We start from the raw sequence: 16,751 nt of genomic DNA on the forward strand, positions 1-16,751 counted from the left end.
CTCAAATGGCAGACAAGCTAAGAACTTTTTTTGTCTATCATTTTCATTTAATTAATTTCAATCGGTCTTTTTATTTCGTAGACCTATAATATATCTAAAACAGTATAAGTGAATATAGAAAAAAATAATACCATTATTACAAACATTTATTTAATATACTTTGATTGAAAAATCAAGTTTTGGATATCTTTATCATTAAATAAAAAACAATATGAGTACAGTATATTTTTCTCGACAAGTATTTATTTAAGAGGGCATGCATAAATACGAGTGTCTAAATGTAAGTGTGAGAGAGTGTGTATGTGTGTAAGAGTGCGTGTGTCTATATGTTAAACCAGTACATAATGATTATTTGAGTGGGCATTTGTGGATAGATTTCAACAAGCTAAGTCATTACAATTACCTCACACTTTTAGTTAATACAAATTCTACCTAATAGTCGTCGCATTGAACCATATTGAAAAAAAAAACATGTTTCCATTATGTTAAGTTTTGAAAGTTTAAGCTCTAGACAGAATGTTATTATACGTAGGCCGACAAGACACTTGCAAATGGTCCTGCACGTCTCAGGAATAATCCGACCTAAAGCTTGGGGTGATATGCACGTTGACAATTTTAGGTCTTCAAACGATCTGCCTGTCGCGAGAAATCTCATTGTAGCTGTCAATCTCTCATGTGGGTAAATAGCTGCCCTCATTACTGTGTCTTCCCTTCCTATCAAAGGAGTCACAAGGCTCAACAGTTCCACCTATGTCTCTTCATCCATGCGCAAGTGGTTGTGAAAGTCACTCGGGTAGACCCTCAACTCATTTAGCAAATTGGTGTTGGCGAATATGTTTCGATCAAGAAGCCACTGCTTTGTCCAGTACCTTCTTGCATTTGCCCTTGATTTATTTTTTCTTCGTTTCAAAGCATAAGCAATTAGACCACAAACACCTCTTACATATTCAGACGACATTTTCCTGTTTAAAAAACAAAACCAGTAATCGAGTGAAAATGAAGAAAATCTAGACAAAATGTAAACTGTTAGTACAGAAGTCGAGTGGACAGCCCAAGTGATTCAGCTTGCCACGGCGGAAATTTGCATCCTGAGTGGCGCGGAAAAATATCCTGGGTTGGGGACCCAACGTGTAAGGGAGAAAAATTTCCTCAGGCCCGGAGTTGGGTGAGGCACTAGTCCTGACCCTGTTTCATTGGCACGTACGTGAGTGGGGGGCTATGTTTCTAAGTAACAAAAAAGTGCTTATACGTTCACGCAGTAAACATTCACACTCGCATGCAAAACATGCACAACAAAAGATGCGTACTGCTCATAGAATTAAACGAATGAGAATACGTACGGAGCCTAAAAAGTGTCCACCAATGAAAGCATTCAGCGCCATTATATCTTGGGCTGGGAATGTAACCATTACCATTCATTCGGTCTCTATGTCAACATAACGACACAACAAAAACAAAAAACAATATCAAAAGCCACAATAAAATGGTTCAGAACTGTTGCGTATATTTATGCTTCAATAAAGCTGTCAAAAAATGAAGTTAGAGAATGTGTGTAATCGTATATTATAATAACCTATAATATGTGTTTTCCAACCACCACATCATCACTGTCACTACTACTACAACCACCATTACCACTTCATCACTACCACAACTACTACAACCACACCACTATATCATTATCACTACCACTAGGGTACACCACCACTACATCATCATCACTACTACAACCACCACCACTCCATCATCATCACTACCACTACTACTACACCATCACTACCACCACTATTACAACAACCACCACCACATCACCATCACTATCTCTACTACTACAACCACCACCACAATATCATCACTACCACTACTACTACAACCACCACAACCACATCGTCATCACTACCACTACTACTGCAACCACCACCACCACCACTATTACAACAACCACCACCACGTCATCATCACTACCTCTACTACTACAACCACCACCACAATATCATCACTACCACTACTACTACAACCACCAGCACCACATCATTATCACTACCACTACAACTATACCACCACCAACACATCATCATCACTACCAATACTACTACAACCACCACAACCACTACGTCATCACTACCACTACTACTGCAACCACCACCACCACCATATCATTATCACTACCACCACTATTACAACAACCACCACCACATCATCATCACTACCTCTACTACTACAACCACCACCACAATATCATCACTACCACTACTACTACAACCACCAGCATCACATCATTATCACTACCACTACAACTATACCACCACCAACACATCATCATCACTATCAATACTACTACAATCACCACAACCACATCGTCATCACTACCACTACTACTGCAACCACCACCACCACCATATCATTATCATTACCACTACTACTACAACCACCACAACCACATCGTCATCACTACCATAACTACTACAACCACCACCACTATATCATTATCACTACCACTAGGATACACCACCACTCCATCATCATCACTACTACTACTACTGCACCATCACTACCACCACTATTACAACAACCACCACCACATCACCATCACTACCACTACTACTACAACCACCACAACCACATCGTCATCACTACCACTACTACTGCAACCACCACCACCACCATTATCACTATCACCACTATTACAACAACCACCACCACATCATCATCACTACCCCTACTACTACAACCACCACCACAATATCATCACTACCACTACTACTACTACAACCACCAGCACCACATCATTATCACTACTACTACTACTGCAACCACCACCACCACCATATCATTATCATTACCACTACTACTACAATCACCACAACCACATCGTCATCACTACCACTACTACTGCAACCACCACCACCACCATATCATTATCATTACCACTACTACTACAACCACCACAACCACATCGTCATCACTACCACAACTACTAAAACCACCACCACTATATCATTATCACTACCACTACACCACCACTACATCATCATCACTACTACAACCACCACCACTCCATCATAATCACTACCACTACAACTACACCATCACTACCACCACTATTACAACAACCACCACCACATCATCATCACTACCTCTACTACTACAACCACCACCACATCACTATCACTACCACGACAACTATACCACCACCACATCATCATCACTACCACTACTACTACAGCTACAACCACCACCACCACATCATCATCAACACCACTACTACTACAATCACCAACACCACATCATCCTCACTACCACCAGTACGACAATCACTACCATTAGGTTTTGGAGCTTTACCTCTTTTGAAATAACGAAACTTCGGAATTGTATTTGGCATTGTGTTTCTATATCATAATATAATTCTAATCAGTTATCTATTTAGAACTAGATGCTACACAATATGCATGCAAAATACCATTCCAATTCCTTTTTCTTGTGTGCGGGAATTGCTCTTTCGGCATTGAAATGCCTACGAGTGGTGTCTGAAATTCCTGTGAGCCCAATTTAAAGTTGGCGTCTCTTTGCTATGATGATGCAGTGAGTGTGAGAGAATAATCACTACACATATAAACAACAGAAACAATTTAAAAACATAACTATGACACGAAACAACTTACACGCGGGGCTATACTATTTATCCTTTTCTCTATATAGATCAGGACAAGACAAACAAGAGCTTGACTCTCTCTACACTTAGCATTGATGTTTGTCGTCAGACGAGTTCAACTCTCGGTCGATCTGTCAATATTCCTTTTAGCCTAGGACGTAATCATTAATATAATGTGATGTGGTTTTGACCGTGAAGAAAACCTTAAGAAGTCACATTTATATCATTTTAGAGACATCGTTCTGAATAATTTTGAGTTAAACGAGCGAGCAGGAAGTTATTTTCTTAGATTTCATGAACCGCCGATCAGCGCTTGTTTACTATAGTAACGCGATTCCCAGCCCATGTCTCAATGGCGGATATTTTTCTCATCGAGGCCGCTGGTTGGTTAGCCAATAAGAGCAACGTACGGTTTCCATTGGGTAAATTCCTTGAACACAACCGAACAATTCCAATAATATATTTCAATGTTGCAATGTCAATGTACCATTCCAACAAAAAGGCATTTGCAGTGAAAATAAATTATTCAATATGTATAAAATAACTCGCCTAATGTCGCCAGAACAAAAACAGATGTGACCCAGATTTATTTAATAACTGATGACCCTAACAATGCTGCAGTTGACCTTTAGGCATGCCAAGTGCATTCCAATCAACTCTAACACTATTACTACTACTACTACTACTACTACTACTACTACTACTACTACTACTACTACTACTACTACTACTACTACTACTACTACTACTACTACTAATAATAATAATAATAATAATAATAATAATAATAATAATAATAATAATACTACTACTAATACTACTACTACTACTACTACTGCGAGGCCGAATGTATGCTAATGTGCAGCTTATTCAGAGAGTAGTGAGCACTTGCTACAGTCTGTTGCTTCATAGTATAGACACAGGAAAAACTCCAGTTCCATGAGCCGATGACTCTAAAGGACCGCTTATTTCAATGTAGAATGAAGCACCATTCATTCTTGAGATTATAAACATGATCTTTTGCTTAATTTTGGCTTACATTCAATTAAAACATTAGTAAACAACAAGCTGTCCACAATGGACCTGGACCTCAGATACCACAAGGTTGTTCGAAACGGTGAATCAGATCTCGTTTTATCAGAGGTTTCATATCAACCAAGATTCCATTATTCGAGTTGACTAGCAAAAAATACAATTGAATCCAAGACTTTTATCTACCTCGTAAAATATGATGTTTGTTGGATTAGATCAGCAAGTTCTACCATATTTAACTTTCTGATAACAATTTTTTTTTCTTTTAAAGGGGCAATTTTGATTAAAGGTTGATTCAAAGATTTTTCTAGATCTTTTTGTCAACCCAGCAGTGACTTGACCGCTGGTCTATTTTTGGTCTGAGGACAAGTAATCAGAGAGTTTTAGTTTTTCTATCAACCCAATGTTATCTGCTACAATGAACTATAAGATTAGGTTCCTCATTGTCATAACCCCCCAAAAATGACTGAACTGATAGGTACATAAGTCTACAAAAACTTAACTTTCCCATCCACACACTTTTTTTTATATTCACTTTTCTTGAGCCAGTTGACGAACGTTTAACCCCCCCCCCCCCAACACACACACACACACACACACACACACACACACACACACACACCTACAGCCTATCTAACATTCATGCATATATATTTTGAAAATATTTAATAGCACATTGTGGGCCCCACGAAAAAGATAAATCAAAATACAATACGAAAACATCTAAGCATACTTACTCCCTGCACTTTAAAATATAATACCAAACAAGCCGAAAACATCTTGAAACATTGTAAACATCATGGTTTGACGCCTGTCAAATATCAAAGATGCGACAAGGTGGAACACTTTCGTTTTTTACCAGGAAATGATGAGAGTCAATGAAATGACAAGGCAAGAAGACTTTTGCCAGTTAAAAGTGGTGAAAACTACGAACTCCGGAAGCCAAGGACAGGGATTAAAAGAAAAACAGAAGAAAAAAAAAAGAAACATGTGTTGATAATGCGGGGGAAGGGGGTGCTTGTTTTTGTTGTCGATCATGGTTCAATGATTGACACTTTAAAAATGCTATTGATGCTATGCGTTTAGTTAAAATATGCATAACTTCCGACTGCCGGATATAATGAATCAACACACAAGCTATCTCCACTAAGAGAAATCTCCTCAAATGTTTACAAATCATTTTATATAATATGTAAACAAAACATAATACAGTGCATAACAGAGAGATGATTTACAGGGGGGGGAAATATACTTTCCCAACACTATAACTCTACATTCCACGGTTTCCCTCCCAGCCAGGGTCAGGACAAAACTAAGTAACCTCATTCCAAGACAAAGACATAAGACATGTTGGAAAACAGATAAAGGCAACGAGTAAACTCCGGTTAATGAGAATCGAGAGTGAGAATCTGAAGTCAGTAGATCACGAGAGTGAAGCTTGTGACAATGTCAAAGTCAATGTCTGTCAAATTGCGAAGTGAATCGAAATGATGAAAACAAACCTACAAAGCATTCTGAAATTATGAGTGTGACATTCAAAGTTAAAGACCGGTAAAGGATTAAGAATTAACATAAAACAAAATCCGTACTCTTTTTGAAAAACAATCGATACGAATAACAAACAAAAGCACTTAAATTGAAACCTTATGTTTGTATTGTTTGGTCTCCCGTTCGCTGCTGTGGGTTTAGGAACCGAAAAACGGTGCACACAAAATAAGTCTTTCGTTTTTGTTATTCAAATCGGAGGTAATAGGAATTTCAGTAAAAATAGACAAATACAGATAAAATCGTATAGTCGATAAAATAAACATATATGGCTAAATTAATCATAATATCATGTTCCAAAGTTATTTTGATGAACTTTTCCATTTACGACATCATAAAATATCAAAACCACGTTATGTGATGCATGATCGATCGGGTATTTATTAGTATGTGTTTCATTTGCCACCAAAAAAAAACATATTTTTCTAGTTATTTTTCTTTCCTATAATTCGCTACGGAAGGTGAGAGGTCAGCGGTAGAAGAAGGTTTTCTACCATGATGATTTGGCGGCGTCAGGCGAATGGGAACATTCAAGGTAAATAAATACATCGGATCAAGTGTGTGATCAAAGGGAAATAACTGCACTCTTATTTTTGTTTAATAATTACACGGTTGTTCCCCTTAGACCATTCTCTATTATTACATTTTTTAAAGGGAGAGTCGAGGGAGACCAAGATCTTGGTCTCCCTAGCCATATTGGTCGATTTTGGCTAGGGAGACCAAGATCTTGGTCTCCCTAGCCAAAATGGCTCGCTTTGGCTTGGCAGACCAAGATTTTGGTCTCCAGGCATAAGCGTAAAGCTGTATTTTCGTTTATAGAACTGTTTCTTTATGCTGAAGAGGCGAGTTTTTTCTTCTTTTATTTATTGCTTGCCTGTTTGTTTTTGTTGCTGTTCTTGCTTTTTTTTTTTTTTTGGCTCTTTATAATCACGCCCCCCCCCCCCCCCCCCCCATGGTACATCAAAAAAATGTCAGTAAAGAGATTGCAAGTTATCGGCCGGTCGCCCACACAGATTTTAATTTTATTTTATTTCAACAATACTTTTTGATTTTTGCTAGGTTAGCCGTGTTCTTCATGTTGTGGATTTTTTTGGTGTTTTTATTTTGGTTGTTTTTTGTTTTTTTTCTTAATTTCATTTATTTCTTTTTTATATATTGGAGCTAACATTATTATCATACCCCCCCCCCCCCCCCCCCCCCCCCCATACGAATTTTTTTTTTTTGTACTCTTCTTTTTTAAATTTCAATTTCGGCATGATAGACAGTGATTTTGGCCTCCCGAGTAAAGTCGGCGGCTTTTTCTTTTTTGATCCCGTATCATGGTCTTCCTTCAGGGCCTTGGCTCCCTTGCACCCAACATCTCGGTTGTTTGTGGATCGCCCCCACAGGCTTCAATAAATACAATAAACAATTCGGACTCAACGTATCTCAGACTCAGTCTCAGATCTAACGAACCAGTAGTATAGGCAGACTCACTTTTTAAAAACGTCCCTATTTTCTACTGAGACATTCAGTTGAACTTCAAAAAAAAAAAAGAAAAAAAAAAGATCTGCTGTCGGTGTCAGCTCACAAGAAACAGGGAACGACGATAGAGTGGAGACTACCTCAGGCCTCATCCTACCATGTGTTAGGGGTGGGGCAGGGTCAGTGTCATTTAATATTAGTTAATAGTGCCTGCGGATCTCTGTCCAAGGATAGAAAATTATAAAACTATGATGGGGGACGGTGGGGGGGGGGGGGCACAAACGACGAACGTGTTAGGCGCAGGGGAGACCATGATACGAGATCAAAGAGAAAAAGCCGCAGCACTTGGATGATGTTTTTAAAACTATCCTATTTTCTTCCTTTTTACCGACACCGATGTGATCTAAACGTGTTGCAAGCGCCATAAAACCCTTTACAAACAAAGGCTTTGTATTCATCGTTGTACTGCATTGTACTCAACAGTAAGTACCCCCCCCCCCCCCCCCCCCCCCCCCAGAAAGGTAACCGGATTTTTTTGGAACTAGAAAATTGAAGAACAAAGAAGAAAATGAAAATGAAAATAAATTTTGTGTTGGGCGGCTGATAACTCTCTAGGATAGTTTTTTTTAAAAACACCATCCAAGTGCGGCGGCTTTCTCTCTTTGATCTCGTATCATGGTCTCCCCTGCGCCAAACGCCTTGGTCGTTTGTGGATTACCCCCTCCCCCCCCCCCCCCCCCACGTCATCCGTTTATAATTTTCTCTCCGTACCAAGAACAGAGCTCCGCAATCACTATTATCTAATATTAAATGACACTGGCCCTGCCCCACCTCTAACTCTAACTCTAACGCATGGTAGGATGAGGCCTGAGGTGGTCTCCATTCTATCGTCGTCTCTGTTTCTTGTGAGCTGACGCCGACAGCAGATCTTTGTTCAATTGAATGTCTCAGTAGAAAACAGGGACGTTTTAAAAAATTAAAAAGTGAGTCTGCCTATACTACTGGTTCGTTGGATCTGAGACTGAGTCTGAGATAAGTTCGTTTGAGAAGAGGTTTTTCACTTAAGTCAATGAAGAGAAGAAAAGAAGAAAAAAAGATTGGTGGGGTAGGGGAATTTTTCTCTGTTCACAGAATTTAGTTGTACGTTGAGTCCGAATTGTTTAATTCATGTTATTGAAGCCTGCATATTTTTGCATATTTTTTTTTTCTTTTTAAAAAAATGCATATATTCACCTAACCTTAATGAATATTTTTCATTTTTAAAATGCATAAAACCGCGGGGCCAGATATGGTGGGAGAATTATGTAAAAATGGAAAAAATCATGACGCTATTTTAATACGAAATAGAAATCAAAGATACGTACAAGCAACAAGAACAAAACCTTGAGATAATTACTGTCAAGTCCACAAACAACCGAGATGTTGGTTGCAAGGGAGACCGTGATACGAGATCAAAACAGAAAAAGCCGCCGATAAGGGCGCTGTAATAACTGCATGAAAATTGTCTTAAAATCGAATATTGGTAATTCATGGATTGCTTCCCTTGATTCAGTGATTCTGTAATATTCTCTTACTCCTTGGTTTTCTCTTCTCCTCCATAATGATGATGATGATGGTGGTGATCAACATTATCATCATCCTCAGCACCACCACCACCACCATGTCACCAGCAGCAGCACCACCAACACCACCACAATCATCACCATCATCATGTCCCGCCCTTCATTGCGCTAGCGGCAAGTCGATTTAAATGACCCTCATCTTGGTAAAATAAATTCTCAAACCTTGGACTTCGCGATTATTATTATTATTATTATTATTATCTTCATCATTATTATTATTATCAGTATCATTATTATAACTACTACTGGATACTATTATCATTTCATTTCTCAGTCCTCGGCGAGTAACAATGATAATGCGCTGAGACAAGTTAATAATTCATTTCTAGGAAAACCCGATTAATGTCTAAAATGCCTTCCTCAAATTCCATCCACGTCAGAATTCCATCATCGTCTGTGTCCATTTCTCGAATGCGATCTCTAAATTTGTTTACAAAACGTTCCATCAACTTATCTTCAATATTTTCTCCTACGTTCTCTTCATTATCCTTTACACCTCTATCAGTATCTTCGTTGTCATCATCTCTATTGTTTGTGATATCTTCAGTTCTTAAAATCTTCCGTTTATGATTGTCATCTTTACTAATTTGATTCACCTCACTGCTGTCTAAACTTTGTTTTTCAGCACTATTTACTGAGTTTATCTGTCTGTCATCGTTAAGATTGTTTTCTTCAAAATCTCCCATTGTATTTTTTGGTTCGAATCCAATCCCGAAGTAGAATTCAATGAAATCGTGAATAAATACTTCTAGGTTAACCTTTTCTTCCGCCTTTGTCATCGGTGGATATCCTTGTAAAACAGCCGCTTTTCCGTGAAAGGAAGAGTATTCAAAGAAATGTTTCAAAGTTTTCAAGTGGTCCTTTTGAGTGACCGGTGGCTCTGGGTGTGTTATGCGTGCCAGGGTGAAGGTCGGATCACAGACAAAGTCATTTCCGGTACAATGGCCTTTTCTAAGAATTTCGTTTGTAGTCTTGCCGTGGAACCAAACGTTTATCGCCAGATTACTTCCAAAAGAGCGCACCTGTTTTAAGTACAGAAAATATAAATAAATGGTGAGTTTACTATTGTCAAAACTTTATTCATCGAATTGTTTATATTGCCATTGTGGAACGGGGTGTTTATAGTTTGTGTGCGCCCGCGCGCGTGTGTTTGTGTGTGTGTGTTTATATTGTTTTATTTTGTTTTTTTTTGTTTGTTATTTTTTGTGTCATTTTCAAGATGCACTACATATCAAGCAGGTCTGATAACCGAATGCAATTATGGGCTTGGTTTGACGTTGTTGTAATGGACAATGACAATGTTTTGTGTTTCTGAATATTTCCATGACAACAAACGAACCCACAATAATTTTGGTTAGCAGACCTGCAAATAAGGATACGTCTATTATTTTCTATGTGTAGGCTATACGGTCTTAGATTTGATCATGTCGACACATTTTGGGCTCATATTATCATATAACATACATTGTTGTCATGGAAAATATTATACATTATATTATATTATATATATTACAATATTTTGCACTCGCATTTTGTTTGCTTTAAAAGAAAGTTTTTTTAAAAAATTATTATTATTTGATTATTTGTTTGTTTTAGTAGTATTCCTTGTTTGTTTGTTTGTTTTGGTTTGTTTTTGTTTGGTTTTTTTTTTTTTTGTGTGTGTGTTTTTGTTTTTTTTTTTGGGATTTTTTTGTTTGTTGTTTTTTTGTTTGTTTGTTTGTTTGTTTGTTTGTTATTTTTTCTATTACACTGATTTGGGTTATTCGACATTTAAAATGTCCCTGCAAACTTCATTTATTGAATTATTATTAATTCTTAGATCTCAAAGGGGTGAAGTGTTTTATTCTCAGATCTGATAACCCAACTTTTTATTGACTCATTGCTGTAATAGAAATTAATACTCTCAAACCAATAATAATAATAATAATAATAATAATAATAATAATAATAATAATAATAATAATAATAATAATAATAATAATAATAATAATAATAATGATAATAATAATAATAATAATAATAATAATAATAATAATAATAATAATAATAATAATAATAATAATAATAAAGCCTCGTCTTGTCTTGTATGTTGTGTTGCTGTTAGCTTGTGACCACTTGTAAAGTGTTTTAGTGCCTTTCCAAAGTACTTTCCGCCAGATCTAACAGAGCCAGCTACCCACACACTGCTGGGTGGAAAAGGGGAGGGGGAGGGGTCAGAAAAAAATCTGCCTCCGGGATCGATCTCGGTTCCTTTGCGTGTTAATTAAATGAGTGCACTATGGACTGAACTATCTGGACACTTAATTGAAATTCACACCTGGTGTATCCAGTATTTGGGAATGTACATGCAGTCTCCAGCTTGCATGGTCGCAGTTATGAATCTTGCCCCCCGTAGTGTAGAGTAGCGGTTCAAATCCACTTTTTCCACGTCAAGGTTAGAGTATGTTCCGTCCATGTTGTCGATGATTGTCTGAAAAAGAAAAATGTATTGTACCGCCTCAAAACGGTATATAACCGTCAGGGTGAAACAGGTAGTAGAAGTGTATAGTAGTTAGTTAGTATGTAGTAGTATAGTTAGTAGTAGTATAGAGTAGTAGTAGGTAGTAGTAGTAGTAGTAGTAAGTAGTTAGTAAGTAGTAGTAAGTAGTAGTAGTAGTAGTTTGAGTAGTATAGTAGTAGTAGTAGTAGTATAGTAGTAGTATAGTAGTAGTAGTAGTAGTAGTAGTAGTAGTAGTAGTAGTAGTAGTAGTATAGTAGTAGTAGTAGTAGTAGTAGTAGTATAGTAGTAGTAGTAGTAGTAGTAGTAGTAGTAGTAGTGTAGTAGTAGTAGTAGTAGTAGTAGTATAGTAGTAGTAGTAGTATAGATAGTAGTAGTAGTAGTATAGTAGTAGTAGTAGTAGTAGTAGTAGTAGTAGTAGTAGTAGTAGTATTAGTAGTAGTATAGTTAGTGTGTAGAGTAGTAGTAGTATAGTAGTAGTAGTAGTAGTAGTAGTAGTTAGTAGTATAGTTTGTGTAGTAGTAGTAGTAGTAGTAGTAGTAAGTAGTAGTAGTTGTTAGTAGTATAGTAGTAAGTAGTAGTAGTAGTAGTTAGTAGTAGTAGTATAGTAGTAGTAGTAGTAGTAGTAGTAGTAGTAGTAGTAGTAGTAGTAGAGTAGTTAGTAGTATAGTAGTAGATGTAGTAGTATAGTATTGTTAGTAGTATGTGAGTAGTAGTAGTAGTAGTAGTAGTAGTAGTAGTAGTAGTAGTAGTAGTAGTAGTAGTAGTAGTAGTAGTAGTAGTAGTTGGTGTTGTTAAGGTTGTAGTAGCAGAAGTCTTAACAGACCACAACCAGCACTAAGACCATACCTGAACCTTGGAGAACCCCTCAATATGAATGCAGGTGAAATCACAAAGATAGAGATGAAGGTCTCTTGGCTGTCTGAAAAATTGAAAAACTACTGGCACAGACAACATCCCTGGGCACAGACAACATCCCTGATGAAGCCTTGAAAGAGGGAGGAAACACAATCGTCGGTCAACTCCACCACCTGTTCAACTTAATCAGGACAACTGAGGAAATACCAGCTGATTGGATGAAGGGCCTGCTAGTAATATTACCCAAAACATGGTGATCTCTCCCAGTGTGGTAAATGGCGACGAATCACCTTGTCCATACCAAGCAAAGTGCTCACAAGAATCATACATGACAGGATGGAAGATACTCTGGACAAAGTATTACGAGAAGAGCAAGCAGGCTTCAGAAAAGGACGCTCATGCACAGACCAAATCGCAACTCTGAGATTAATTTGTGAGCAGTCTATTGAGTGGCAATCGTCTCTATATGTATGTCTTATAGACTTTAAGAAAGCGTTTGACAGCGAATAGAGAAAGCATCTGGAGTATCATTTTCCACTAAAGGGTGCCAAAAAAACTACTTTATGGCGGGTTCTCCTGCTTAAATTATCCTTAATGGTCGACCCTCACAGGATTTTGGTAATACAGCATGCGTTAGGCAAGGCTTTTTGTTATATCCACTTCTATTTCTTGTGGTGTTGGACTGGGTGACAAAGACAACATGTGTTATGGCAAGTCCAACAATGGCATTCAATGGGCATTCTCAAAACAAAATTGAAGACCTTGAATTTGCAGATGACCTAGCCCTCCTCTCAAACCGCCTACAGGGCATGCAGAACAAAGTCACGACCTGGGAAGAAACAGCTCACGTGTTGGTCTCAAGATTAGTAAAGAGGAAGACAAAACTAGTGCGCATGACTTTGGTACAGCAATATAAGATGTCGGAAAATTTACATACCCAGGAAGCACAATCACTCAGTCTCAGGTGGAACTGATGAAGACATCATTGCTAGAATCAAAAAAGCACGCCCAATATAGAAAGCTTTCAACATACAAACACCAAGCTTAGAATCTTTAACACTAATGTTAAAACAGGCGTGCTCTATGGGTCAGACTTGGTGAACAACCTTGCAAGTTTAGATGGAACGAACATGACGTCACTTAGCTCTTTGTTATTGTTTTTAGCCAGCCATTGTTATGAGTAGTTCTCACCGAATTCCATCAAGCAGACTAGGAAACATTCAAGGTTACATACTGTTTTGTGTATTGGAACGTAATATTCGCTGGCGGATGTTATGAGTTTTTTACCAAGACGCATAGAATCCATAATTGCTCAATTTTCTTTTCTTGGTTTTTATTATTATTATCATCATTATTATCATCATCATCATCATCATCATCATCATCATCATCATCATCATCATCATCATTTATTGGCTATTATTCTTTATTTGTAAGTCAAATCCAAGAATGCACTTACACCAGTACTGACACTAGTCGGGTCCATCATTACCAACGTCTTGTTTCCTCTATACAAACAATTGATATTCTCTAGATCGTCTGTGTGAACCACGGACCTGGTTCCACCGCTACTGAACCACACAACACTGTTTATAGGCACGGCGGCCATCTGTGGACACTGATTATTATAGCCAATTTATGATGATTTGATAAATGAATGGAATTAAAGGCAAATATAAACAACTAAATAAATAAATGAATGAAAAAAATGAATGAATAAATAAATAAATAAATAAATAAATATATAAATAAATGAATGAATATATAACTTAAAAAATAGTTGAATAAATCGATGCATTGGTCAATACTTAACAACGCTCAAACCGTCAATTGTTCTATCAGTTGAACAACCCAGCCCTTTATGAGGTGCAATCCAGCACCTTGTGAGGCCGGTTACAAGCCCGGATTTTTTTAAAAACTTGAGCTTTTATATAGTACAATATCCACTAAATGCTCTTTACAATGGTTCCCTGACCTACAGCAACACGTAACATGTAGAACGAGACATGACGTCTGTTAGGCGATATTACATTGGGGATGGGGGGGGGCAGAAACAACGATGTTAACGGCCAGGTACTCATTTTACACCTGAGTACGGTGAGAGAATGTGAGTAAAGAGCCTTTTCCAAGGACTCATCTATGCGCCGAGCGAGGCTCGAACCCAGGGCTTTCCGATCCGAAGGCAAATGTCATACCACTAGATCACATTGACGCACAATAAATAAATAAATAAATAAATAAATAATGGGGAGAGTTTGCTCAGGAAAGACCACATTAAATGAATGAATGAATGAAATACGATATGATGATAATAATAATAATAATAATAATAATAATAATAATAATAATAATAATAATAATAATAATAATAATAATAATAATAATAATAATAGTAATAATAATAAATAATAATAATAATAATAATAATAATAATAATAATAATAATAATAATAGATGGCATTTATAAAGCGCTTTACCCCGTTGTCACAGGATCCAAGCGCTTTACAGTGATATAAAACAAAACATATTACAGTAAGACAAGTTTGATGGAAACGTGATACGAATTCAATTTAACAACAACAAAATATGAAAGAACTGGGCCTGAAGGAAGGTGACGCTATGGCCGAGATGCATGGAGATGCGGCATTCATTATGGTGGCAACCCTGCAAAATGAAGAAGAAGAAGAAGAAGAAGAAGAAGAAGAAGAAGAAGAAGAAGAAGAAGAAGAAGAAGAAGAAGAAGAAGAAGAAGAAGAAGAAGAAGAAGAAGGGTCGCGATAGCTCAGTTGGTTGAGCAACCGCTTCGCACGCAAAAGTACCAAGATCGATCCCGTGTACAGTCGAGATTTTTTTTCTGACCCCCCCCCCTCTTCCCCCTGTCCACCCAGGAGTGAATGGGGAGCTGAGTCTGTTTGATTTGGCGGGAAGTATTTTGCTATAAATTGCTATTGTCCGTTTCACGCTATAGAAACCGGAATAAACACCGACTCCATGGGTGACAAAGACATCATATTGGAGCTCCAACAATGGCATTTGATGGGCATGCTCAAACAAAAAAATTAAGACCTTGAATTTGCAGATGACCTAGTCCTCCTCTCAAACCGCCTACATGACATGCAGAACAAAGTCACGACCCGGGAAGAAACAGCTCTGCGAGTTGGTCTCAAGATTAGTGAAGAGAAGACAAAACTGCTGCGCATAACTGCCAAACAAGAATCCCAAATCTCGGGTTCAGTTCTGAAAGGCTACTACTTAAAGCGTAAGCCTACCTGTAGTGGGCACGGCATCAAAGTGAGAGGTTCCATCCAGGGAATCACATCACTGACCATGTACATATCCGAGGTATTGTACACATTTGTGAACTCGTGAAATCTCATTCTCAACATACCACTTTGCCGTTTTTCTTTCTTGCCTTTCTCCACATCAATTTTGATATTTCTGTTCTCCTCTAGCCTGGACAACCTTGATAAATATTTATCTGTCCATTTATGATAACCTGGCGATCGTAGCGCTGCTCCTTTCATAAGTACTGGAGTCGAGGGCAGCACAAAATCGAGAAAAAAGTTTTTGTTTCGATCAGAAGGAAATCCCTGAATTTCCATAACCCTCTCTTGGGTTCCACTTTCTCCAAATGGTTCTAAATGACCTTTGACCCTGTCATCCACTTTTCTAGAGTTTGACACGTCGTTTTCTAAAAACGTATAAATATCTTTTGAACTCTGACCTAAATTATTTATACTGCAAATTATATTATTTTCTCTTCCGCCATTTGTTTCTTTTTCGCATTTCCTGCTTTGACTGTAAGTGAACGCGATTAGCACTAGAGGCATCGATTTTAATAGATGTAGAGTAAACATAAGTAGCTTTTAAAATGACCCCCTTCTTTCGTCTTCAAATGTGGTTGTATTAGCGTGGATTCTGTTCAGTCTGTAGAGAAGTGGGTCGAGTGTATTCTGAAATAAGATGATGAAAGCAAAATGAAGTGACGGCGTAAGGCACCGTAACGTGTCCACCAAAACAGTCTTTCGAAATAAATAGGACACCAGCATTTTCCTATATCTCACTACTAAACGCGAAGTAT

At 37.7% G+C, this 16,751-nt stretch overlaps 1 protein-coding gene across 1 annotated transcript in view; it reads right to left on the reverse strand.

Moving 5' to 3' along the window:
• Window positions 1-9,487: 9,487 nt before the first annotated feature.
• The window catches only part of LOC144958897 (uncharacterized), a 10,008-nt gene continuing 2,744 nt past the window's right edge, over window positions 9,488-16,751 (reverse strand). Inside the window, exons 2-5 of the mRNA XM_078891175.1 lie at window positions 15,940-16,623; window positions 14,130-14,288; window positions 11,633-11,785; window positions 9,488-10,337 (exon numbers count right to left, since the gene is read on the reverse strand). Coding sequence (XP_078747301.1) covers window positions 9,627-10,337; window positions 11,633-11,785; window positions 14,130-14,288; window positions 15,940-16,527 — 1,611 coding nt within the window. The 5' untranslated portion in view covers window positions 16,528-16,623 and the 3' untranslated portion in view covers window positions 9,488-9,626. The remainder of the gene's footprint in view (window positions 10,338-11,632; window positions 11,786-14,129; window positions 14,289-15,939; window positions 16,624-16,751) is intronic.

This window comes from Berghia stephanieae, chromosome 13 (genome assembly GCF_034508935.2).
Source record: "Berghia stephanieae isolate SIO BIC M18660-M18661 chromosome 13, UCSD_Bste_1.3, whole genome shotgun sequence".
Classification (NCBI taxonomy): Eukaryota; Metazoa; Mollusca; class Gastropoda; order Nudibranchia; family Aeolidiidae; genus Berghia; species Berghia stephanieae.